The sequence below is a fragment of the Staurois parvus genome, unplaced genomic scaffold (genome assembly GCF_062004578.1).
Source record: "Staurois parvus isolate SC_StPar_1 unplaced genomic scaffold, SC_StPar_1.0 ptg000017l, whole genome shotgun sequence".
In the NCBI taxonomy this organism is placed as follows: Eukaryota; Metazoa; Chordata; class Amphibia; order Anura; family Ranidae; genus Staurois; species Staurois parvus.
In genome coordinates, this window is record NW_028317813.1 from 16,664,512 (window position 1) to 16,690,176 (window position 25,665).

At 42.8% G+C, this 25,665-nt stretch overlaps 2 protein-coding genes across 51 annotated transcripts in view; both read right to left on the bottom strand.

Moving 5' to 3' along the window:
• Positions 1-2,248: 2,248 nt before the first annotated feature.
• Positions 2,249-25,665, bottom strand: part of NACA (nascent polypeptide associated complex subunit alpha) — a 49,862-nt gene continuing 26,445 nt past the window's right edge. For 47 of the 50 annotated variants that reach the window (XM_089680553.1, XM_089680544.1, XM_089680518.1 and 44 more), the window contains 11 exons: positions 24,140-24,205; positions 23,989-24,024; positions 23,681-23,734; positions 18,579-18,614; positions 10,269-10,601; positions 8,322-8,404; positions 6,371-6,448; positions 3,998-4,144; positions 3,736-3,864; positions 2,890-3,012; positions 2,249-2,379 (listed from right to left, as the gene is read on the bottom strand). In XM_089680553.1, coding sequence (XP_089536679.1) covers positions 2,365-2,379; positions 2,890-3,012; positions 3,736-3,864; positions 3,998-4,144; positions 6,371-6,448; positions 8,322-8,404; positions 10,269-10,601; positions 18,579-18,614; positions 23,681-23,734; positions 23,989-24,024; positions 24,140-24,205 — 1,100 coding nt within the window. In that variant the 3' untranslated portion in view covers positions 2,249-2,364. The remainder of the gene's footprint in view (positions 2,380-2,889; positions 3,013-3,735; positions 3,865-3,997; positions 4,145-6,370; positions 6,449-8,321; positions 8,405-10,268; positions 10,602-18,578; positions 18,615-23,680; positions 23,735-23,988; positions 24,025-24,139; positions 24,206-25,665) is intronic. The other 3 variants (XM_089680492.1, XM_089680808.1, XM_089680825.1) reach the window with 3 other exon arrangements.
• Positions 10,606-18,565, bottom strand: LOC149473368 (uncharacterized; the record flags this gene model as incomplete). Its single annotated transcript, XM_089681421.1, has 1 exon — positions 10,606-18,565. A coding segment is annotated over exon 1 (3,492 nt), but the record flags the coding sequence as incomplete, so codon positions are not given.

The following is a 25,665-nucleotide window of genomic DNA, read 5'->3' on the forward strand; positions in this document are numbered from 1 at the left end:
ACCGAGGGACAGGTAAGTGTCCATATTTTAAAAGTCAGCAGCTACAGTTTTTGTAGCTGCTTTTTTTTTTTATTCAACGGGAACTCCGCTTTAAGGAGACTTTCTTCCACCACCAAATTTCAGTTTATAGAAATTTTCTGACAGCGCCCAGTATGCCAGATGGTCCAGACTATAGGGCAAAGGCTTGTTTAGGTCCAGGGAAAGAAGTTATTAAAATCTCCCATGATCAGTAGTTTAGCAAGGGATCACTCTATCCAGCACAAGAGGCCATTGGAGAAAGAAGGGGGGGTACAGAGCTGCAATGACATTTCTGTTGCCAGATTGACAGTACCACAATTACACATTTACCATGGGGGTCCATATGTACAACTTCTATGACGCCTGGAAGTGATTTGTTAATAAGGACCGAAACCCCTCCAGAAAAGGTACCGTGTTGCGTGAGAACCTTTTTGCATCCAGGTTTTTTATCCCAGTCAAATTGTTTTGCTGCCCATCAGGCATGTCTTCTGCAGTAAAAGGATACAGACGGCATGAGGTAGTAAATCAACCCCAATGTTCAGGGGTTAAAAAAAAAATGGAAACCCTACATGATTTTCAGGTGTCAAATTGACATGTTCTTCATTGAAAGCAGAAGTGATGTAACATTATTTTGCTTCCGCGGTTTGATGAGACACCTAGCTAACAGGTGGGAAGCCTCACTTTTGTCATTCACTGCGTGCACTGCTAGTAATATGGAATCATGTCTGAGCTTACTGAGCCTCAAAGAGGGCAAATAATTGGTGCCCACTTAGCTGATGCCTCTAACTGAAGTTGCCAGTTTATTTGCCATGTCACAAGGTACATTATCAAAGGTTATCACGAAATGTGCAGTTTCCGATAGACACAGGGACATTGTGCAGGATTGTGACAGAATAAGAAAACTGCTGCAAAAGTGACTTCAGAGTTAAATCTCAGATATGGCCTGGGCAGGAAGGGGTGAACGTGCACAGTATTAAAGTGGTTAAATCTTTCACCTCCCACCACTCCCTGTATCTTTCCTGTTTTATCCTTTTAGACAATTTTGTTATGCATGAAGAGCATTTGGGGAGTATGTATGCAATAAGTTGATTTTACTGTGGAGTGCAACTTATCTACTGCATATTTCCTGGGGTAGAAGAAAATCACAGAGCAGTGACGCAGCCATTTGCACCAACCATGACACACCAATGGCTTAATGAAGGTGGCACTTCCTACTTTTGAAATGTAAGGCAGATTTTTAGATTTTGTCAACAATTATGGCAGCCAATAGACTAGCAGAGACAAGACGGCACAGCAAGAACATCATTGTGACAAATTATTTGGGACACCCTTTACCCTTACTTTTTCAATTTTTTTTTTTATTTAAAAAAAAAAAAAAAAAAAAATCTAGTATTAACCCCTTGGCGACAATGTCACACAAATATGCAGCCATTGAATTTCTCTCTCCTTGCAGAGTGAAGGAAAAAAAAAAAAAAAAAAACTAATAAGAAAGCACTGACCTAGATCAAACTTTTTTTTTTTCTTTAAGTGTTTTATGTAGAACACACACACACAAAAAAAAGGAAGCAAAATGTGTACTATTGTTTCTGGGCTGTACTACGGGTACAAACAACATGCACATGTTTTATCGCTGTGATAGTCAGGAGCTGGAAAATTTATTTTGGGTTCTTCCTTGTTGGTAGGTTATGGTAGTAACAAAACAAACAGCTAAAAGGTATAATCCATCTGGATACACAAAGTAGTTGTGATGTTATGTACGATTTTACTAACACGTCAAAGTTGCAAAATTTTACTTCTGCATAAGGATTTGTTTTATCCTAAGGCGTGGAGGGGTTAAGTAGAAGAGTTTACAAGTGGCTTTATATGCTGTATAAAGATGGCTTTAAAAAAATTAACAAGTACTGTAATTACATGCATGTTAAACCTGGAGACCAATCTGAATTTACATTTCCACACAATAATTTCTGAAAAAAGCTAGTAGCCAAAAATTATTGGCATGTGGCAAGGCACAAGTGGTGAGCAAGTGGGTTTGAGTAAGGCAAATGCTCCAATACCTCACATGGCTATTACTGGTAATGAAAAGGTTTGCCCATTATACACACCTAACGCGCCTACCTCCCCATCATAACCATTTAACACAACTTCACACAATCACTGAATAAATATAAATTAACAGTGTATTCTAGTAATCAAAAGAGAAAGGGTAATGCTTAATAATACAAAGACAATATTTCACGAAGTCACCAATAAGCCACAAGTTTATTAAATCAATAGAAATAGTATAAATCTCAATTCCAGCTGCACCGACCCAAGAGCAAGACGAAAGGAGATCAGTCTGAGGGATCCTCACATCGTCAACTCCTACAAAGACAGGAGAAGCAGAGTTAAAGCACAAAATTAATTTCCCTCATTAATTAATCTCCCTCAACAACCATGGTTTTCATAGCTGCAAATTACATTCACTGTCATTTTTTATGAGGGAGCTGTAATAAATTTTGCATTTTAAAAAAAAACCCACATTTTTATGTCCTTATGGTCCAGTATTCAGATTAGTGTTTCTGTTTTGTTTGTTTATTTACAGTTAGGTCCATATATATTTTGACACAGGCACAATTTTAGTTTATTTTTTTCAGGTATTTACCAAAACATATTCAAGCTATAGTTATAGAATGGATATGGGCTGAAATTGCATACTCTCAGATTTAATTTGAGGGTATGTACATCCAAATTGGAGGAAGGATTTAGGAATTACAGCTCTTAAATAGTCATCCCCTCTTTTTCAAGGGACCAAAAGTAACTGGACAATTGAATCAAAAGTTGTTTCATGGCCAGGTGTGAGCTACTCCTTACACATTTGGAATATGTACGTACCATGATAGCATTTACTATATCGTTGCTGTTGTTCTTCAGAGCGCGCACAGCCTTCGCCCTAGACACGTTTGCCTGTGACATTACAAGCTCAATGTCCTTCACTTCTACACCAGTCTCGTCAACCTAAGATCAAAAAAGCAAAAAAGTTAGATACATGTAACACAATCTATTCATGGAAAACATTAAACCATTCAAATCACAACACTTAAGGCCCATTCACACCAGAAACTACACGCTTACTGCAGCAACGTGCATTTGGAGCACTATATTATGTACATTTGCAGTGTTTTTTTTCCCTGAGCTTGTATTTCCTTTGAGGCAATTTCTGTCTCCTTTGGGCTTAAATGTGCCACGCATTTTCACACCTTGCGTGTGTTTATGTGTATTTGCAGTGCAGAAAATATAGCTTGCTGTACTTTTTTTCACTGCACTGCAATAGTGTAAACTATGGTCACAGGCTAACCCAAATTTTAGACTGTCTCTTCGGTTGGAGTGCAGTCACAAATGCAACTCGCTACATCTGGTGTGAGTGACCCTTACTTGTATCAATCATATGCATTTCGAGGGGGTAGATGAGACTTGTAACCCAAGGCTTAGTAAGGCGGGATTGACCCTTTTACAACATTGAGAATGCAACAAGATCAGTTTATAAGGGGCCTCACAAAACTTCTTACTTGAGATTGGATACATTTGCTGTTTCTATATAGTACAGACCTACCTTTAACAGGCAGTGTTCTGGAACAAAACTGAAAGAGCCATGTATAGTATAGATCACTGAGGCAACCATGTTGAACAGTTTTATTTTACCATGTATATCTACTGTAAACTGAAAAAAAAAGCTCTCACCTCTTCCTCTTCGCTCTCCTCTTGTACTGTGGGAGTTTGTGTGTTTTCCTGTATGTTTGACACTGCTTCTCCCTGTACCTTGAATTTTTCGGCAGCAGCAAGCTGGGCTTGTTGTGAGAGATCTTCAATCTAGCAGTGTTGAAAAAACAAATTGTAATTTGCCTTTAGGCTAAATCACACAACAAAATATATTTCAATATATAGCAATGAATCCTGTTTCGACAATACTATAAAATTATTACTGTCTAGTTGTGGTACATACCTTAGCCTCTCCGAAAACAATGTAGGTGTCAGATGCTGGACTCTTGTATACATCTGGTTTTGTAATGACAAATAAGATGTTTTTGGATTTTCGGATAGTGACTCTTGTGACCCCAGTGACCTGGCGAAGCCCCAGCTTTGACATAGCCTAAGAAAGAAAAAATGTGGTACAGCAGGGTTAAGCCTATAAAAGTTACTTAGTTGATTCATTTAAATTACACTAAATTGAACCATTTTCCTACAAAATTTCCTAAGAAACTACCTTTTGGGAAATTATACCATTATTTTTTCTTTTAAAGAAAGACATTTCTGCAGACAGTTCAACCCACCAATGCCCATGTAATTTGCAAAATCATTACTGAATTTATATAGCGCCAACGGTTTGCTCAGCGCTTTACATTATAGTGGGAGACAATACAGTAACAATACAAGAGGGAGTTGAGGGCCCTGCTCCTTAGAGCTTACAATCTAGGAGGGAGGGGTTAATGGTACAATAGGTAAAACTGTGGGGGATGGAGTGGTTGGAAGCGTAGAGGATACCAGTATTAGCAGAGGGTGGGATAGGCTTCCCTGAAGAGATAGGTTTTCAATGATCGCCTAAAGGTAAGTACAGTAGGTGATAGTCTGATAGAATGGGGTAGGGAGTTCCAGAGGATGGGTGATGCCCCGGAGAAGTCTTGGAGACAAGCATGGGAGGAGGAGATAAGGGAGCTAGAGAGTAGGAGGTCTTGCGAGGAGCGGAGTGTACGGGTTGCGTGATATTTAGAGATAAGATCTGATATGTAAATTGCGGCAGTGTTGTGGATGGCTTTATATGTCGTTGTTAGTGTTTCGAATTTTATCCGTTGGGCAACTGGGAGCCAGTGGAGGGATTGGCAGAGAGGGGTGGCAGATACAGAACGGTTCGTAAGGTGGATGAGCCTGGCGGCAGCATTCATTATAGGCTGGAGTGGGGATAGCCTGCGATGAGGTAGGCCAATGAGGAGGGAGTTACAATAGTCGAGGCGTGGTATGACAAGGGAGTGAATAAGTAGCTTAGTGGTGTCCGGGGTTAGGAAAGGTCGTATCTTGGAGATATTGCGGAGGTGAAGTCTGCATGATTTTATCAGCGATTGGATCTGGAGCTGGAATAACAGATGGGAGTCTAGGATTACACCTAGTACCCTGGCATGGGGGGATGGACTGATGATTGTGTTACCGATATTTATGGTGAGGTCAGGGGAGGGGGCATGGGCTGGGGGGAGTACTAAGAGCTCAGTTTTGGAGAGGTTGAGTTTGAGGAAGTGGATTGACAACCAAGCCGATATGTTACTTAGTAGGCTAGTGATGCGAGTGGGAGACTGAAGGGGTGAGGTGAGGGGTAGAAAGATAGATTTGCGTGTCATCAGCATAGAGATGGTACTTGAAGCCGTGAGAGTTTATCAAGTGACCAAGGGAGGAGGTGTAGATGGAGAAGAGAAGGGGTCCAAGGACAGAACCTTGAGGGACTGCTACAGAGAGAGGGAGTGAAGAGGAGGTGGCAGCGTTAGAGATAACCCTGAAGGAGCACTGCGATAGATAGGAGAACCAGGAGAGAGCGGAACCAGGAGAGAGCGAAGTCTCTGATGCCAAGAGAGTGTAGTTTTTTCAGGAGGAGGGGATGGTCAACCGTTTCAAAAGCCGCGGAGAGGTTGAGTAGTAAAAGTATTGAATAGTGGCAGCTGGTTTTTGCAGTTAGTAGGTCATTGGAGAGTTTTAGTAGGGCAGTTTCAGTGGAGTGTAGAGGGCGAAAGCCAGACTGTAAAGGGTTGAGAAGGTTGTAGTCAGTGAGGTGGGAGCTCAGATGATTGTAGACTAAGCGTTCTAGGAGTTTAGAGGTAAATGGCAGCAGGGAGATGGGTCTTAAGTTGTTTAGGTTGGTGGGGTCTGGGGAGGGTTTTTTTTTTTTAAAGTATGGGAGGGGAAGGCACCTGTAGAGAGGGAAAGATTGAAGATGTGAGGGAGCATAGGATGGAGGAGGAGGGTGACCGAAGGAGTTGCAAGGGGACAGGGTCCAGGGGGCAGGTGGTGAGGCGGGCTTCTGAGAAGACCTTGAGGACCTCTTCGGTGGTAGTGAGGTCAAAGGAGGAGAGTGTTGAGGGAGGTATGGTATGAGGAATTAAAACAAAAAACTAGGGAGGAACTCTCATTCAAATAAGACAGGTCTAGAATACTCCTCTGCAACAATAGTTAATTTATAATGGGACTCAATAAATTAATTTGGATAATTAACATTAACAATCCATAATGATTTACTCCAAATTAGAATATAGTAAAAATAAAATGTGGATTTGCAAATCTATGAACATTTTTTATTTTGTAATGACAAGCTGCCTCTGTATATGGGACCAGTTACCTTTCTTGCTTTCTTCTCACTCCTGCTTTGTTTTGCTTTGCTGACAGGTTCCTCATCTATTTCTGCTGCTGCGGCAAGCTGTAAGAGATGTGCAAAAGGGTGTTCGTGTATGGCGAGCCTATCATAAGCCTTATAAACATGTTCAGACTAGGAAAGATTACATTTTTGCATTCAATGATCAGGTTTGAAAATATGGCATTTAGGACAATATGGCAGATAGAGTGATGCTATGAGAGAAAAAGCAACTTCTGGTAAATTATTAAAGTGGTTAAAAAGGTAAAAGATTTTTTCACCTTAATGCATTCTCTGCATTAAGGTAAAAATCATTTTACATGCTTCTTCCCCCTCAGCAGTCCCTAAATACTTACCCAAGCCTGATCTCAGTCCAGCGCTGTGCACGGCTGCAATAGTCCCTCTCCAGCCGCTGGATCCTGCTGCTGTCAGTCAAAATCAGTGAGTTGAGAGTGGGGTCAATCAGGCTGTGTGTCTGAATAAATGCAAACAGCTCTGCTGCGAGCCCACACGAGTGCTCCCATAGGATGTGCCACTCTTTGGGGCACCATTGCAAATTTTTTTTTTTAACTATTCTAGAGGTATGGAAGGGTGGGGGTGGAGGGTCTATAAAAGGAAAAAAAAAAGTCATGAAAAAAAAACCTAGTCTATCGAGTATAGAGTTGCAGAGCTACTAAATTAGTCTTGTATGAATTATGGGGTAAAGCAAAATAAGATATTGTATGTCTGAGCAATAAAATAAAAACATTTTGGTAGATGCCTGCAATACATGCACATTGTCATTTATTGAAAAACAAAGCAGATGCAGAATAAAACTTGATTTGTTGGAATTTCCGTGAGCTCCCAAATTCCTATTTAGGCTGATAACACTGTCTTTACTGCATTCAAGTCTTAAAAGGATAGGTTTACCTTTTGAACAGGTTACATGTTACACCCATATCTAGGGTGCAACAGGTTTAAAAGATACCCCCCCCCCCCCACGTAACATGTTCAAAGCGACCCCCACCCTGGTGACTTTTCCTTCTGTCACATATTAACCAGCCCGCACAGTCCCATCATTCATGCACGTAATCTGTGAATGAAGAAAACACAAGTCCCATCTTCTACTGCGGCAGACAGCTTGGAGTTGTCAATGGACTGCGAGAGTGCTAATGAGCACCTTTGTAGTCCATTGACACTTCCTTCAGCTTTAAATAGAAAGCCTGTAAAGCGGTATGGGCAAGAAAGCTGGGGTAAGTGTCTGCAGGAGCCTGACACTACACCTGTGACCCACTGATCAAGGGTACAATGCTCTGCATGCCCCTGTGGGAAAAATAAATGCAATTTTTTTCCATGCAAAAAGTATGTGCCTCTATTTTCAAAATGTGAACTTAGCCTTTAAACAGTTGTTTCAGCACTGCCAGGTTCTCCTAAGAGACTACCGAACATAACATAAGGGGAGGTGTTCTACAGTCCATAGGTAAACTGGACACCATTTTTTGAGATTTTAGTGCAGCAACGGCAAAGTATACAGGAGGTTACTATATTTATGAAAGGAACAGCAGATATTGTTCCTATACTTGCAATTGTAAAAGTATAAACTATGTGGAATTGTGTATGTACTGCAAAGATGTGCTGAATGCTTTTTATTTTTGCGCAGAAGTGCACTTTAATGCTTGCATTTTGGACATCTACGGTCTATGGAGCAATTGCATTTAAAAAATAGGATGGTAGAAGAAAGGAGAAAAGAATGCCACTAGGGATGTGCTTTTACAAGTTTAACACGCAACGGATGCAAGTCAGAAAGCAAACCAGATGAGGATTCTTATTTTAAAAAGGTGTGAAAAAGTTTTCAGGGAAGTCCAAAACATTTTGCAAAGTAGTCACATAGCAGAAAATACAGATATTTATCCCAATTAATCTTGCCAGTGAGAGAAAAGTAATTTAGTAAACACTTTACCTGTGCCTGCTGTGTGGAAGTTTGTGTTGAGTCCTGTTCCAACTCTGGAGGAGAATCATCGCTGTCTGACTCTGTTCCTGACCCTATGAAAAGTCAAATAATCATAATTAGACTTCTGTTCTACCAGATGATGAATTGGGACTCGCATTACTGCAACAAACCTACAATGGAGGTAAAAGCTTAGTTAGATTAAGGTACATATTAATATCACACAAGCAAAAAAAAACTAAAATTCAAATATCCTTGATAGATTTAGTAACATTCACCTAAACTCTTGAAATGTTCACAAATCCAAAATTCACTGTGCAGATGTAACTGTCCAAACTCCATGCAATTAACACAAAACTGAGAATCTTACACATTACAAGGACAAGACTGCCTTTGGTGCAACACTTGGATCACAATAAGAGAACACTAGACCAAGTGTGCTTTGCCAGTTTATCAAACTTCACAATTTAGCCTTTTAAAATGTAGGTTGACATAAATTAAAGTTGTTCTTAAAACACACACTTACTGATGCTGTGTCAGAGAAATTGGATGCAGAATTCAGAAGTGTAACTGGATTAAGCACTGTATATTCTAAAATGACTATATTACTAGTAGAGGCCTAGCTTTGTTATAGCATGGTGAACATGATAAAAAATATATGGCCACTGTGAAGTATGGCTTATTTGCACACACCATCTACTAGACAATAGAACAGGGTGACAAAGATTACACCAGGCTAATGTAGACAAACTAGCACAGACAATAATTCTGGAGACATCAGGCAAGATGGCCAAGACCAGAGAACTCGATACAACATACACTTTCATCTATTCAATGTAGTTATTTTGGGCTGCTGTACAAAAAAAGCAAGGAAATCCTTGCCTAAATTCGAATTTCACTTACTAAGAAATGAAACAATGAATCCGACTGGTTGTTATAGGAAATTGTTTTACAAAATCTGTAGATTTCCTTGCTCTAGTTTTTATGCGTCAGCCCTTAAATGTCCCAATAAATGTTAGCAAAAGAAAAAAATTTCTAAAATTTTGGGTTGTTTTCCTTCCGGGCTTTACCAAGCTTATGCTAACTAATGGAGAGGTTTCTCAGATTTTAACTATAATATTTAGGGTAGCGATCACCTAAAGGAGAGAACTTCACACAAAATAGACCTCACTGCAATACTCCGAGCACCTTTCATTAGATTTACCTCAAACAACAAAATAGGTAACAATCATATTTCAGAAATGTCTGCTGCCTCAATGCGACTCAGAGAATACTGCACTTGTGTAAGTGAACTTTACTTTCAGGACATCACAGCGGCTAAATGGTTAGCACTTCCACCTGGAAGCTCTAGGGTCATTGGTTTGAATCCCAACCACGGCACCACCTGCCTGGAGTTTTCATGTTCACCCTCAGTGCGACCCATAGTGCTTGCGTGGATTTCCTCCAGGTACTTTGGTTTCCTCCCACACTCCAAAGACATGCTGGTAGGTTACTTGGATCCTGCCCAAATCGGCCCGAGTATGTGTATGTATGAATGTGTGTTAGGGACCTTAGGTTTCACACTCCTTGAATGTTAGGGACTGATGTGAGTGTTATATAAAAAGCACCACATAAATTGGTGTTATACAAGTACCTGTAATAAATAAATTTCAAAAATGATGTAACTATATAAGTTAAAAGTGATGTAACACTACATAAAGGTTGTAATTTAAGGTACAATAATTGGTATAAATAGTATTAGCAAGAACCCCACAAGGAAAGAGAAAATCTAATGATTGTAAGGCCCATGAGAATTTAAAGGAGAACAAATTGTTTGCCATATCTATTTCATGACATCTTACAAATTTAAGAGGAAAGAAAACCACCCATATTTCTAATAAATGCCACACACTGTGTTAGTAATATTTTAATGGCATTACGCCCAACACCATGCATTGCAACAACGTTCTAAAAAAATACCAGGTAAAATACCCTTGTCATTCTTCAGCACGGGCTCCTTCAGAATGGGGGCTACAGGAAGTTTGGGAGGAGCGATGTTTACCACAACAGGTTGGAAGACCGTCTCCTCAGCAGGAATCTCTGGAGGAATTAGGGGTGGCATTTCCTCATCTTCAGCCGGAGGTGCAGGTGGGACAGTTTCAGAGGCAAGAGGAGAAATAGAAGAAATGGGAACAGTAGACACAGGCTCTAAAGAAGGCAAAGCAGCAGGAAGGGTTAGCTCTTTGGCAGGACTTGCTGCATCTAGCTCTGGAGTAGGCTGTGTAGGAGAGGAAACACTCTCAGCTTTACTAGCTAGAAGAGGAGAAGAAAACACATTAAAAGAAGCAGAAAAAGAATGATCAGTAGATAGGGTCAAATCATTGCTGATGACAGGTGCAGCAGAAGCAGGCATGAGTAGAGAGGTGGTGCAAACCATCAGTAGGGAGTCAGAGTTAATGGTGTCATTAAAAGAGGATTTCAGTGAAACATCAGAAGGCACTGAAATACTGGAATAGGCATGCTTTGGCTCAAAATGATAAGTATTTGCAAAGGGTGCATCATGCAGGTTTGAATCAGTGGTATGGAAGTGAACAAGTGCTTGTTCAGATATAGGGTCAGATTCTATTGGTAGAGCCTTAGATTTTGCTTTAAATATATCCTCCATCACTTTCTCATCAGCAGCCACAGATGCCTCCTCACTCTGCTCAGTGGCTTTAGAGTCGGCAGCAAGAGCTTCCACAGTTGACACTGCAGTTTCAATGTGAGCGGTCAGAGCCTCCTTCTGGACAGCTTTAGAGCCGGTGCCCGGAGCTGCCTCCTTGGCAGCTTCAGGGCCAGTGGCCTCTTCCTTGGCAGCTTCAGGGTCGGCGGCCATAGCCATCTTCTTAGCGGCATCAACCAGAGGTGCCACCTCCAACTCAGCAGCTTCAGAGCCAGCAGCCAGGGTCTCTTCCTCAGCAGCTTCAGAGCCGGCGGCCGGGGCCTCTTCCTCGGCAGCTTCAGGGGTGGCGGCGGCCGGGGCCTCATCCTCGGCAGCTTCAGGGGCGGCGGCGGCCGGGGCCTCATCCTCGGCAGCTTCAGGGGCGGCGGCGGCCGGGGCCTCATCCTCGGCAGCTTCAGGGGCGGCGGCGGCCGGGGCCTCATCCTCGGCAGCTTCAGGGGCGGCGGCGGCCGGGGCCTCATCCTCGGCAGCTTCAGGGGCGGCGGCGGCCGGGGCCTCATCCTCGGCAGCTTCAGGGGCGGCGGCGGCCGGGGCCTCATCCTCGGCAGCTTCAGGGGCGGCGGCGGCCGGGGCCTCATCCTCGGCAGCTTCAGGGGCGGCGGCGGCCGGGGCCTCATCCTCGGCAGCTTCAGGGGCGGCGGCGGCCGGGGCCTCATCCTCGGCAGCTTCAGGGGCGGCGGCGGCCGGGGCCTCATCCTCGGCAGCTTCAGGGGCGGCGGCGGCCGGGGCCTCATCCTCGGCAGCTTCAGGGGCGGCGGCGGCCGGGGCCTCATCCTCGGCAGCTTCAGGGGCGGCGGCGGCCGGGGCCTCATCCTCGGCAGCTTCAGGGGCGGCGGCGGCCGGGGCCTCATCCTCGGCAGCTTCAGGGGCGACCGGGGCCTCATCCTTGGCAGTTTCAGGGGCGACGGCGGCCGGGGCCTCATCCTCGGCAGCTTCAGGGGCGGCGGCCTCATCTTCAGAAGCGGCGGCCGGGGCCTCATCCTCGGCAGCTTCAGAGCCGGCGGCCAGGGCCACTTTTTCTTCAGTGAACATGTCAGTCTCAGAGTTAGCAGCTACAGCCCCCTCTTCTGCAGCTTCAAAGTCAGCATCTGGAGCCTCTTTGGCCATAGCCAACTTTTCAGTGACAGCAGCCGGAGCTGCCGCCGCCTCCTCCTTGGCAGCTTCAGAGCTGGCGGCCGGGGCCTCTTCTTCAACAGCTTCAGGGCCAGCGGCCATAGCCATCTTCTTAGTGGCAGCAGCCAAAGGTGCCGCCTCCACCTCGGCAGCTTCAGGGGCAGCAGCGGCGGCCGGGGCTTCATCCTTGGCAGCTCCAGGAGCGGCGGCAGCCGGGGCCTCATCCTCAGCAGCCTCAGGGGCGGCGGCGGCCGGGGCCACTTTTTCTTTGGTGAACATGTCAGTCTCAGAGTTAGCAGCTACAGCCCCCTCTTCTGCAGCTTTAAAGTCAGCATCTGGAGCCTCTTCATTGGTCTGAGCAGGGGCTTCATAGTCATAGGCCAGAAACACCTCCTTAGTCAGTGAGGCAGCTTTATAGTCAGCAGACAGGGAATCTTCCTCAGTCGAAGAAGCCGACTGAGCCACTTTCTCCATCTGGATGGGAGTTTCCGAATGGGAAGCCATAGCCTTTTTATCAGTTGGTACAACAGCCACAAATTTCTCCTCTGGGCATGTGGCCGCTTCAACGTCATCAGCTGAAGCTGCCTCCTTGGGCATCACAGCAAATTCAGTGTTGACAGTCAAAGCCACTTCTGAAGCTAGTGGTGTGGCAGATTTCAAGTCAACATCCAGAGTCTTATCTTCAGTTAGTGAGCTGGCTTTTAAGTTGGCAGCCTGTGCCTTCTCTTTAGTTAGCGTCACAACCTCAGATCTGGCAGGAGATTCCTCTACTATTGGACTAGAGCTAATAAGCACCTCTCCTGCCTGTTTCTCAGCTTCGGAGAAGGCAGCTGCCAACTCTTTTGGCGCATTGGCTTCAGAGTCAGCAAGGGAAGTTACCTCTTTTGTTAGTAACTTGGTTACAGAACTAGCAGAGAGCACATTTTTCTTTGATACCTTGGATTCTGTGTCAATCAAAGGGGTGTCCTCTATTTTAAAGGCAGGAACAGGTATCTCAACATTTTTAGTCTGTTCTTTGGCTGCATAATCAGCAGTGGACTTGTCTTCATACACCGCACCTAAAGCCGTAATTACAGACACAGCAGACATGTTCTCTTTCCCCATCAGTGAATAGGTTTCAATGTCTGCAGCAGCTTCCTCATTACTCAGCTCTTCAGATTTGACTAGTATCTCCATCTCTTCTGCTAGTTTTGTGGATTCCGAATCTGCAACAGGCATTCCTTTTGCAGGCAATTCTTGAGAGATAGATTCAGCATCAGGTTTTATATCAGAAGCCTCACCTTCAGTGTACACTGCAGGTAACTCCTCTATAACGAATGTACTTATTTTACAGACAACAGGTGTTTCAACCACTGATGGTAAAATGGTTTTGGCAGCTTGCAACTCTTCAGTTGACATTTGAGCTTCACAACCTTGTATATACATTTCTAAAGGGGTCTTCTTAGAGGCTACAACGCACAATGAATTATCCAAAGTCACAGAGTTCTCTGCAAGCTCAGTTTTAGGTGGTAACAGACATAGAGACTTAGGTACTTCTCCCTCATATGGTATTATTAATTCATCCACAGGCATTTTTTCTTCCAGTGGCAACATAGAATCTGCCATATGCAATTCTTCTAGTATATTATATTCCAACACAAGATCTTCATCTTTGGGCAGCATCTGTGAGGCTGCAGAGAACTCCTTAGCTAACTGAGGAGGTACTTCAAAAGTGTAATCAAGCACACATTCAGGGAGAGGATTCAATCTGGCTTCCAAAATTACTTCTTTAGAAGCTCCAGAAGTGACAACAAATGTATTAACTTCTGGCAGACTGGAAGTCCCAGATATCATGTCAAGTGCAGGACTAGGTGCATCAAGGATATCAGGGTTTCTGTTATCAATGCATGTATCTGATACATTCGAAAACAATTCACATGTCCTAATCCAATTACTTGTGTCATCTTCAGCAACAGCAAACTCATCCAAATGCATGGGGTTAACTTGAAAACAAACAACTGAATCTTCGAATAGAGTTTTGATCTCTGGGGACAAGCCATCTTCAGTTCTTAATGCATTCAGAATTAAATGTTTGGAGTGAGATCCTGGAATTGTGTTAGATGTTAAATTTCCAAGAGACTTTGCCTTATTTTCTGGAATCTTAATTGTTTCAGTAACAGGACTGGATTTGGAATTTTCACATTCCACTTTTACTTCCAGACAATCAGCTGCATCTGTAATATTAGGCTGTTTCAAGTCACTGGCCACATCTGCTGGTAGAATGATCTCTGACTCTGAGGTTTCTGGAGGAATAACTACAGTGTCCTCAGGAGAGATAAAAGGAGCTACTACATATGCCACACACAAATCATCACATTTTTGATGGATGAGGTTAGAGGCAAGCAGTGCAGAGGGACTTTCAAACTCAGGCTGGCCTATAGCACTATTAACTACATCAGCTTTAAAATCCAGTGGAAACAGAAAGGCAAGTTAATAAAGCGCAACATCAAATTCATAAGCAGAGAAAAAAATTGGGGAGGAAAAGTTAATTATGTCCATGCAAAACATGACAAAACACATTAAATATAGTTGCTTGGTTTCGTTTGAAAAATGTACCTTCTAAGTAAAATACTACTGAAATAGGTGACTTCTAAATTTTTTTATTCACCAGAGATTCTAGCCCAGACTAGATTAATTCTGATTGGTCAGCTCTGCCCATATACCCGCCCCTGAGGGGAACTGGTATTTGTTCACCTTTATATATTTTTCTGGAAAAGGTGAATGAATCCTTTAATAAAAAATATCTAGTAAGTTACCATCTGCCAACCACCCCATAGCTGATATACTGCTACAGGGCAGCCATGCTGTGCAGAATCACATATATAAACATGATTTGGCACTTCCTGGTTGTGGTGCATGTGCGTGATGCTTCTGTTGTGAGAAGTCAAAGCAGAAGCCGATCAGCGGGTGCTGGCCAATGGATGAGTGCCGGCACCCGCCGATCGTCTACAAGACTGACAGAACACAGCTCTGCCTACATAAGCAAGGCAGAGCTGTGTCCTGTCAGCAGCAATGTGCTGGATTCTCTTTCCATGCAAGTAGGGAATAGAATCAAGCACATAACCCAGTAAAAACAGCACACACAGTAAACATTACACATGGCTAGGCACACAGTTAACCCACTGATCACCCTAGATGTTTAACCCCTTTCCAGCCAGTGTCCGTGCATATTTTTAACAATGATCACTGTATTAGTGTCACTGGTTCCCACAAAGCACCAGTTAAGTGTCATATTGTCTGCCACAATATCGCAGTCCTGCTATAAGTCACTGTTCGCCATTACTAGTATTTTAGTACTAAAAAATAAAATAAAAATTCCAGTATATATCCCACAGTTTGTAGATGCTATAAGTTTAGTGAAAACCAATCAACATACGGCTACTGGGATTTATTTTTTTATACCAAAAATATACAATATTGCCAAAAGTATTGGGACACCCCCTCCAAACCATTGGATTCAGGTGTTCCAATCACCTCCATGACCATAGGAGTATAAAATCAAGTACCTAAGCATGCAGACTCCTCCTACAAACATTTGTGAAAGAATGGGTCGCTCTCAGGAGCTCAGTGAATTCAAGCGTGGTACCGTGATAGGTTGCTCCCTGTGCAATAAGTCCATCCGTGAAATTACCTTGCTACTAAATATTCCACAGTCAACTGTCATTGGTATTATAACAAAGTTGAAGCAACTGGGAACAGCAGCAACTCAGCCACAAAATGGTAGACCACGTAAAATGACAGAGTAGGGTCAGCGCATGCCTACCGTCTGCAGAGTCAATAGCTAGAGACCTCCAAACTTTGTGTGGCCTTCAGATTAGCACAACAGTGCAGAGAGCTTCAAAGAATGGGTTTCCATGGCAGAGCAGCTGCATTCAAGCCTTACATCACCAAGTGCAATGCAAAGCATCGGATGCAGTGGTGTAAAGCACGCCACCATTGGAGCAGTGGAGACATGTTCACTAGAGAGACAAATCACACTTGTCTTTCTGGCAATCCAATGGACATGTCAGAGTTTGACAGTTGCCAGGAAAACGGTACTTACCTGTGTAAAGTTGGTGGTGGGGGGGATTATTGTGTGGGGTTGTTGTTCATGGGTTGGCCTTGGCACCTTAGTTCCAGTGAAGGGAACGGTTAAGACGTCAGCATACCAAGACATTTTGGACAATTTCATGCTTCCAACTTTGTGGGAACAGTTTGGGGATGGCCCTTTCCCATTCTAACATTAGCTGGAGTCCTGATCTCAACCCGATAGAACACCTTTGGGACGAATTAGACTGGAGACTGCAAGCCAGGCCTTCTCGTCCTACATCAAGTGCCTGACCTCACAAATGTGCTTCTGGAAGAATGGTCAAACATTCCCATAGACACACTCCTAAACCTTGTGGACAACCTTCCCAGAAGAGGTAAAGCTGGTATAGCTGCAAAGGGTGGGCCAACTCAATATTGAACCCTACGGACTAAGGCTGGGATGCCATTAAAGTTCATGTGCGTGTAAAAACAGACATCAATACTTTTGGCAATATAGTGTATGTAGCAGAATACATATTGGCCTAAATTTATGAAGCAATTTATTTTTTTTTATTGTATATGTTTTATAGCAGAAAGTAAATATTTTATTTTTCATTTATAGCGCAAAAAAAAAAAAAAAAAAAAATCCAGAGGTGATCAAGTACCACCAAAAGAAAAGTCTATTTGTGGGGAAAAATGACAAAATTTAATGTACAGCATTGCATGACCGTGCAATTTTCAGTTAAAATAATGCAGTGCAGTATTACATAAAAGTGGCCCGTTCAGATATAGGGGTAAATCTTTCGGAGGTCAAGTGGTTAACTTACAGAAATCCTCTCTGCAGGGGAATGCAGTGTGTTTATTCCTCTCCCCTACGCTATGCTTAAAACGATTCTAAAGTCTTAAATTTTTTTAATTTTTTTTGTAAAACAAATATTTCTTTTAGTGGTGCACCGAAATTAAAAATCTGGTACAGAATCCGAAAATTCAGGATGCACTTGGCTGAAAACTGAAATGGGCAGTTTGAACACCGTTTACATATGTGGGAGTGGCCTACATATGTGTTCACTACTACGTGCAAGCACGGTGAAAAAATATAGTTTTTTCAAAATTTTCAGTCTTTTTTTGATTACAGCGCAAAAAGTAAAAACCGCAGAGGTAATCATATACCACCAAAAGAAAGCTGTGTGAAAAAAGGACATAAATTTTGTTTGGGTGCAGCATTGCACGACCGCGCAATTAGCAGTTGAAATAGTGCAGTGCCAAACAGCTACAAATGGCCTGGTCATGAAGGGGGGGTAAATCTTCTGGAGGGCAAGTGGTTAAAGTACATGCTTGTTTTGTTTCTTATAATTCCCCAAGCCCCCCACCCCCAAGGACCAAGCTATGTCAAGAGCAACATCTGCCAGTAAACAGATTATCTTATTGGATAGATGTCACAGTAAAATTACATATTCTGTATGGAAACTTTACTATGCTCCATTTTTGAACAAACTAAGGTTGTAAAAGGGGTACAAATGATGGTTTCCCTGAAATGAAAAAGAAAACAATTTGTACTCAATTCTGTGAAAAAGGTGAAGGAGAGGACAACTTTATTGTACATAACATATGTAATAGATATTACAAAGATTAAAGCGGAGTTCCACTCACTCTGTAAAAAAATAAAAGTCAGCTGCTACAAAAACTGTAGCTGCTGACTTTTAAAAAAACAGCCACTCACCTATCCCATGAACCTGCGTTGCCCATGCCGCAGCCCATTTCACTGGCCGTCCTGTATTCCAGGAGGCCGGCATCTTCGGTGTGGGCACCCGGCTGTGACAACTTATGGCAGCGAGTAGCGCTGCGCTTCCTGAATAACCCCGTCGTCTTCTAGGACCTGTCATGTATCTCACAAGACTTTGGGGAGGCAGGGTAGGAGGACAACTTCCGTTTCCGATCACCTAGGCGATCACAGCGGAAGTGGGAGCGGGTACCTGTCAAATTTGGGTACCCGTTCCCCAAAGGTGTCAATCCTTAATGGGGAGCGGGGGACCAATCTTTAAAGCGGAACTGCCCCTTTTGAGTGGAACTCCGCTTTAAGTGTAATCTTAAGGACAAATACATTTTAGCCTGACACTAGGGGATCTGCAATTTGTTCCAGTTTAGGTCAGTCACTGAGCCATGTCTTCTTATTTAACATGCAATCATTGCAGAAAACACTGTATTGTTATAGAACTGCATACTGTACTGGACAGCAGAAATCAGTTTAACTCACCATATTAGTATTCACTATCTATACAACATGCAAAACACTAGAAATGCTATTAAAATCAACATTCAAGTGAGAAAGCATCTATGAACCAAGCTGCACAGAATGTGTGTTAGTGTCAAAAAACAAACAAAAAAAAACACAGCTATGCAGATGATACCTGAAGTCTGCAGATCAGAAACAGGGACCTTGGTATCTGCAAGATCAACAGAATAAATGGAAAATGGAGCTAAATCTAAAAGGCAGGTTTTATAAACACCAAGAAAAAACCCCCTAGAATTTGAATTTTGTCAAATATCAAAAGGAGAAGAGAAACGTCCATTTCTAATGCAGTACTAATATGTGTACCAAACCACATATCGGATTAAAGATGCACATATAATAGCCAACCTGTGAAATACAACAGAACGTAAAAAGAAAAAAGCTTAAACAATTTGTAATAAAAACACATTTCTATTATGTTTGCTTAGAAAACGATTAAATAAAAAATGCAAAGATATTGCAAGCACCCCCAAAACTAACCTCTTTTTGGAAAGTGGACAAGGTCATTTTTTTTAAGAAAGAAACATGCTGTATTGAGGTGGTGAAGGTACACTTAGCATTTAAAAGTCACCTAACAGGAGGTCAGTGGTCCATAAGTACAAGATAAACATTTCATACAGGAATGTGGAGCCGAATGAAACTTGTAAGTGGAATTCTTCTTCCCTTACCTATATGCTGCCACTGTGTAATGTACCTTTCCCAGCTTCACCTTTAACTGAAGCATCCTTGTACAACTGTAGGTAATATTGGGCCACTGCTCCTCTCTCGTTAAAAAGATTAGAATTTTTTATTTGCTTTGTATTATTGTGTTTTCAGACGTTAAGTCATTTCTCTATCATTTCTACTTCTATTTATATTGTGTATGCAAGTTTGAATTCATAAATATTCAAATAAATGTTAAAGTAACTTGTGGCTTATAACGATTGGGGATTCCCAAAGCAGTGAAGGCCGGCTGGTGTGAGAGCAAGCTGTAGGCATGAGATTAGGGTACTCTCTTTCCAGAGACTCAAACAGCATGCCTGTGGCTGGTCGATTATATTGGGCGTATTTAAATAGAATTGGCTGGAATATTATACCTCACTGCCTTTTGCGATACAGTAAGTGTGTGTGATTAGGATTGGGAGTGGTCTAGAATAAAAACACATGCTCCAATGGGAGAAGCATGGATACTACTATACCAATAGTTAACACTTTAGTTGCTGGCTCTTCCAATTGCAATTTCAGAGCTATTGTGCCTATGCTCAACACCAGCATATCATATCACTACAAAAACATAGCTCCTATGTTTAAAGCTATAAAAGCAGTGAATTTGACATTCACCATATAATCACTGCATTTTTTATAGTGGCAAAAGCATTGTACAATAACCATTCAGAAACTAGTGCAAACCCCTTGATCAAGTTTTGAGAAGTAGGTTACCATATGATGCTGTTTTCAGTCGTAAAATAGCTCACTGCTGCAGTTAATGGCAATTTTTTTTATTATTCAGAAATTATTCAAGAAACGGACTAGAACAAAGCTATTAACCTCTTCCTGGCCACCCTATAGCAGATATACTGCTACAGGGCGGCAGGGGTCCACAAAATCAAATAGTGTGTGTGTTTTCGTATCTTCGGGTAGGGGGAACGCCACCACAGCTGTCAATCACTGGGTCCCAGCCAGTGATCACAGAGGATCTTCGACGGGGAGGAGGCCTGCTTTGTTTACCAACAGTCCTCCTCCCTGGCGGCTCAGTCACACTGCTCTGGATGGCTTAGAGTGAAGCTCACTGACACAGACCTCTAGTAAACTACTCCCAGCACAGTTAACCCTTTGACTGCCTCTCATGTTAACCTCTTCTTGCCCAGTGCCATTAGTACAGCATCAGTACTTTTTTTTTTTTTTTTTTATTAGCACTGATCACTGTATTGGGGTCACCGGGGATATCCGTGACACCAAATCAGTTCCCCCATGTCAGAATGCCCGCCACAGTCCCGCTATAAGTTGCTGATCGCCATTACTAGTAGAAAAAAAAAAAAAACTCCCTAACACATATACACACATTTTACACATACACACCGCCATTTGTAAACGCTATAACTTTCACGTAAACCAATTAATTTACACGTATTGGGATTGTTGTTTTTTTTTTTTAGCAATGACATGTAGCAAAATACATTTTGGCCTAAATTTACGACAAAATTTGATTTAAATTTTTTTATTGGACATGTTTAACCTTCCTTGCGGTATGATTATGTCCATATTTCTGTGCTAAAAGTGGTACTTTTTTTGTAGGGAAATTTTTTTTTTTTTTATTGTAATTTTTAGGAATAACTCACTGAAATCTGTCCGAACAAGAGTCTAGTAAACATCCTGGGTAGGATAAAACTTGAAATCATAAATTATAATTTAAAAAATAATCATAAAAAATAATAATATAATAATAAATTTAATTCAATAATATAATGAAACCAAAAACAATGAAATTTGAAATATAGCGCCAAGTTTGCACATCACTGAGCAAAGTTGCAAAATCGTTTTCAGTTTCTGATGACGAATTTCCCCACGAATCATTATCACTCAATTCTGCAAGTGGTTCTGATTTACTATCGCTGTTCTCTAGCTGGTCTAAAACAGCTTTTGACCTACAGTTGCAAGAAAAAGTATGTGAATCCCTTGGGAGTTTTGCATGAATTGGGCATAAAATGTGCTGTGAATGTCATCTAAGTCACAACAATAGAAGAACACAGTCTGCTGAACATAATACTACACAAACATTAGATGTTGCCATGGTTTAATTGCACATAACATGTAAACATTCACAGTGCAGGGAGGAAAAAGTATGTGAACCTTTGAACTTAACTGGTTGACCCTCCTTTGGCAGCAATAACCTCAACCAAACGTTTCCTGTAGTTGCAGATCAGACCTGCACAACGATCTGGAGTAATTTTGGACCACTCCTCTTCACAAAACTGTTTCAGTGTAGCAATATTCTTGGGATGTCTGGTGTGAATCGCTCTCTTAATGTCATGCCACAGCATTTCAATTGGGTTGAGGTCAGGACTCTGACTGGGCCACTCCAGAAGGCGTATTCTGTGCTGTTGCAGCCATTGTTTTGTTGAATTACTTGTATGCTTTGGGTCATTGTCCTGTTGCATCACCCATCCTCTGCGAAGCTTCAGTTGGCGGACAGATGGTCGTACGTTTTCCTGAAAAATGTCTTGATAAACTCTGGAATTCATTTTCCCATCAATGACAATTCGTCCAGGCCCTGAGGCAGCAAAGCAGCCCCAAACCATGATGCTCCCTCCGCCATGTTTTACAGTGGGGATGAGGTTTTGATGTTGGTGTGCTGTGCCTTTTTTTCTCCACACAGTGTTGTGTGTTCTTCCCAAACAACTCATTCTTGGCTTCATCTGTCCACAGTATATATTGCCAGTAGTGCTGTGGAACATCCAGGTACTCTTTTGCAAACTTCAAACGTGCTGCAATATTCTTTTTGGACAGCAATGGCTTCCTCCGTGGTGTCCTCCCATGTACTCCATTCTTGTTTAATGTTTTCCTTATTGTAGATGTGTCAACAAAAATGTTAGCATGTGCCAGAGATTTCTGTAGGTCTTTAGCTGACAATCTGGGATTCTTCTTTACCTCATGCAGCATTCTACGGTGTGCTCTTGCAGTCATTTTTACAGGACAACCGCGCCTAGGGAGAGTAGCAACAGTGCTAAACTTTCTCCATTTGTAGACAGTCTGTCTTAACGTGAACACATGAACATCAAGGCTTTTGGAGATACTTTTGTAACCTTTTCCAGCTTCATGTAAGTCAACAATTCTTGATCGTAGGTCTACTGAGAGCTCTTTTCTGCGAGGCATGGTTCACATCAGACAGTGCTTCTTGAAACCAGTAAACCCAAAACAGGTGTGTTTTTTAAGGGCAGGACAGCTGTCAGCAACACATCCAATATCATCACACTGATTGGAGTCAAGGTTGGCTCACTCCTGGCTCCAATTAGCTCTGGGAGAAGTCATTAAGCTAGGGCCTCACATACTTTTTCCTCCCTGCACTGTGAATGTTTACATGTTATGTGCAATTAAACCATGGCAACATCTAATGTTTGTGAAGTATTATGTTCAGCAGACTGTGTTCTTCTATTGTTGTGACTTAAGATGACGTTCAGAGCACATTTTATGCCCAATTCATGCAAAACTCCACGTAATCCAAAGGGGTTCACATACTTTTTCTTGCAACTGTAAAAGGGACACTTTTTGGACGCCATGGACTTTTCTAAATTTCCAGGCAGAAAGAACAGTCAAAATGCAGGCAGGGCACAGGACAAAGCAGTAGGGACAAAATGTATGTTAAATGCTTTGAAACAGTAATGTTTTACTATGTCATATTTGTTTATTAGAAAATGCCGGTTTCTAAAATGTTTAAATTTTCCGCCGGTTACGGCCCCCGTACGTCCCGGCGCTCGCAGGGACTGGAACGCAGAAGCCGGATACCGGCATCGGCCGGAGGAGATGGCTGGGGACACTGCAGGGGATGCACGCAGGAGTGAAGGACAAGGTAAGCGCTGCAGGGAATCCCTGAGCAACACCGCATGGTTTGCCCGAGTATAGCTCGGGGTTACCGCTTTTGGTACTGAAATTTTCCCCCAAGCTACACTCGGGAATACTGCCAAGGAGATTAATAGCAAAAAGTCAAACATATTGTTTTTTTTCCTCAAAATTGTCAGTAATTTTTTTATAGCGAAAAAATAAAAAAAAACGCACAAGTGATCAAATACCACCGAAAGAAATCTCAATTCATGGGGGGGGGGGGGGGGGGGGCGGGGGGGACACACGTAAATTTCATTTGGGTGCTGTGTTGCATGACCGCGCAATTGTCAGTTAAAGTAACGCAGCGCCGTAACTCATATGATGGCCTGGTCAGGAAGGGGGGTGAGTGGATACAAAAGATCAATGCCACAGGGGAAATAAAGAAACTCATGCTGGTGTGATAACTTGACATATCTACTGTGACTAAAAATCTGAATATATTTCTGCAGGTACAAGGTTCAATGACAGAAGACCCTCGCTGACTGATCTCCAAGCTAAACAATGGCCAGTGTAAAATCAAAATAGGCAATGGTAGAGAATTAAAACCTTAGGCCCCAGTATAACTGCAAAAATAGTGAAACATACATATTGTATAGACTTCAACACATCTACAGTGCACATATGAAGTCACACAGTCAATACCTGCAGCTTTGATGTCAGCAACAGGCACCTTAGTAGGTGGCTTCTTCTTTGGAGCTAAAGTAAAGAAACAAGGTCACCAAGTGAGCCAAACAACTAAATCTGAGCTGTATGGATGCACTATAGATTTTTAAAAAACAAATCTATTAAGTATATGCCATCAGTACACTTATGCAATTACAACAGCTTGTGTGCTTGTGAAAATGATCATTGTATTTAATGTGCAATTGCTGTTTGCTACAAATTTTGGCATTGGCATATAACTGCCATGTGTGTCGTACTTTAACAGCATAATGTTGTAAAGACTATACCTGCACTTTTAACATCACTGGCTGGTTTCTTTAAAGCTGCAACAACACAGAATCAAAACCCAATAGCATTATCAGAACAGTTAATTTCTACATATTGCACATGGGCAAAGTATTACATTTTCACTGCAAAGCCATGCAATGTATAAAATACCTGGAGCTTTAGATTCATTAATAGGCTTCATAGTTGTCTCAGGTAAAGCGGGTGCTTTCTTTGGAGCTAAACAAAAACAACTTTGCTAAATATGGGGGTAGATAAACAAGCATACGAAACCAGAAACAGGTATACCGTTTACTCAGATGCTTCATTCATGTAGCAATGACATAACTAAATATGCCTCCGACTTCTTTATACGGCGGCAGAGCGGCCTCCCTGCACTGGATCACGTACCTAGTACATGATCCACGCACTCCCGTCTGTGTTGTGATTCGTAGCAGCACATGCTGATCACAGTGTCTCGGCCAATGATTGACCGCTGGCACACAGTAATTGGCTCTGAGCTTCACCGAACACAGATCTGTGGATGTAAACACAGAGCTGTGTTCAGTGACAGGGAATCCCACTGTTTGTTCATTCCCCTCTAAGCAGGGAATGAAAACAACTAGACCCCCAGTAAAAGCAGCACACAGTACAAACACTTGTAAGATACACATTTAACCACTTGATCGCCTTAGACGTTAACCCCTTCCTTCCCAGTGTCATTAGTACAATGACAGTGCATATTAGCACTGATCACTGTAATAATGTCACTGGTGATGCCAGTGGCATTTAATCCTCCCCCAGCGTCAGTGTCAGACTGCTCGCAGCACTATCGCAGTCCCGTTATAAGTCGCTGATCAATGCCATCACTAGTGTAATAGTAAACAAAAATTCCAGTATATATCCCATAGTTTGTAGACCCTATAACTCACACAAACCAATCAAAAATGTAACAGAATATACCGTATTTTTTGCTCCATAAGTCGCACTTTTTTCCCCCCAAAAAAGGGGGGGGAATGTCAGTGCGTCTTATGGAGCGAATGTAAAGTGGTCGGTCCGGTATTTCTGCCGCCACCAAGTCAGAATACCGGGCCGGCCATTCAGCTCTTCTGTCCTGCAGGGCCTTACCTGTTCCTCGCTCCAGCGCTGTACAGTCTTCCCGCGCTGGCTTCTGTGACAACCGGGTGCCCACTGCGCATGCGCAGTGGACACCCGGCTGTCACAGAAGCCAGCGCGGGAAGAAGAGGGAAGGACAATTCCGCGAAAGTGGGAGCGGGTACCTGTCAAATTAAGGTACCCGCTCCCCCTCCCTCCCCAAAGGTCAGCAGTCTCTGGTCATCCCCTGTACCGTGTCCGCAGTCTCTGGTCATCCCCTGTACCGTGTCCGCAGTCTCTGGTCATCCCGCAGTCTCTGGTCATCCCGCAGTCTCTGGTCATCCCGCAGTCTCTGGTCATCCCGCAGTCTCTGGTCATCCCGCAGTCTCTGGTCATCCCGCAGTCTCTGGTCATCCCGCAGTCTCTGGTCATCCCGCAGTCTCTGGTCATCCCCTGTACCATGTCCGCAGTCTCTGGTCATTCCCTGTACCATGTCCGCAGTCTCTGGTCATCCCCTGTACCGTGTCCGCAGTCTCTGGTTGTTTTTCGCCTCTAAAACCTAGGTGCGTCTTATGGTCAGGTGCGTCTTATGGAGCAAAAAATAC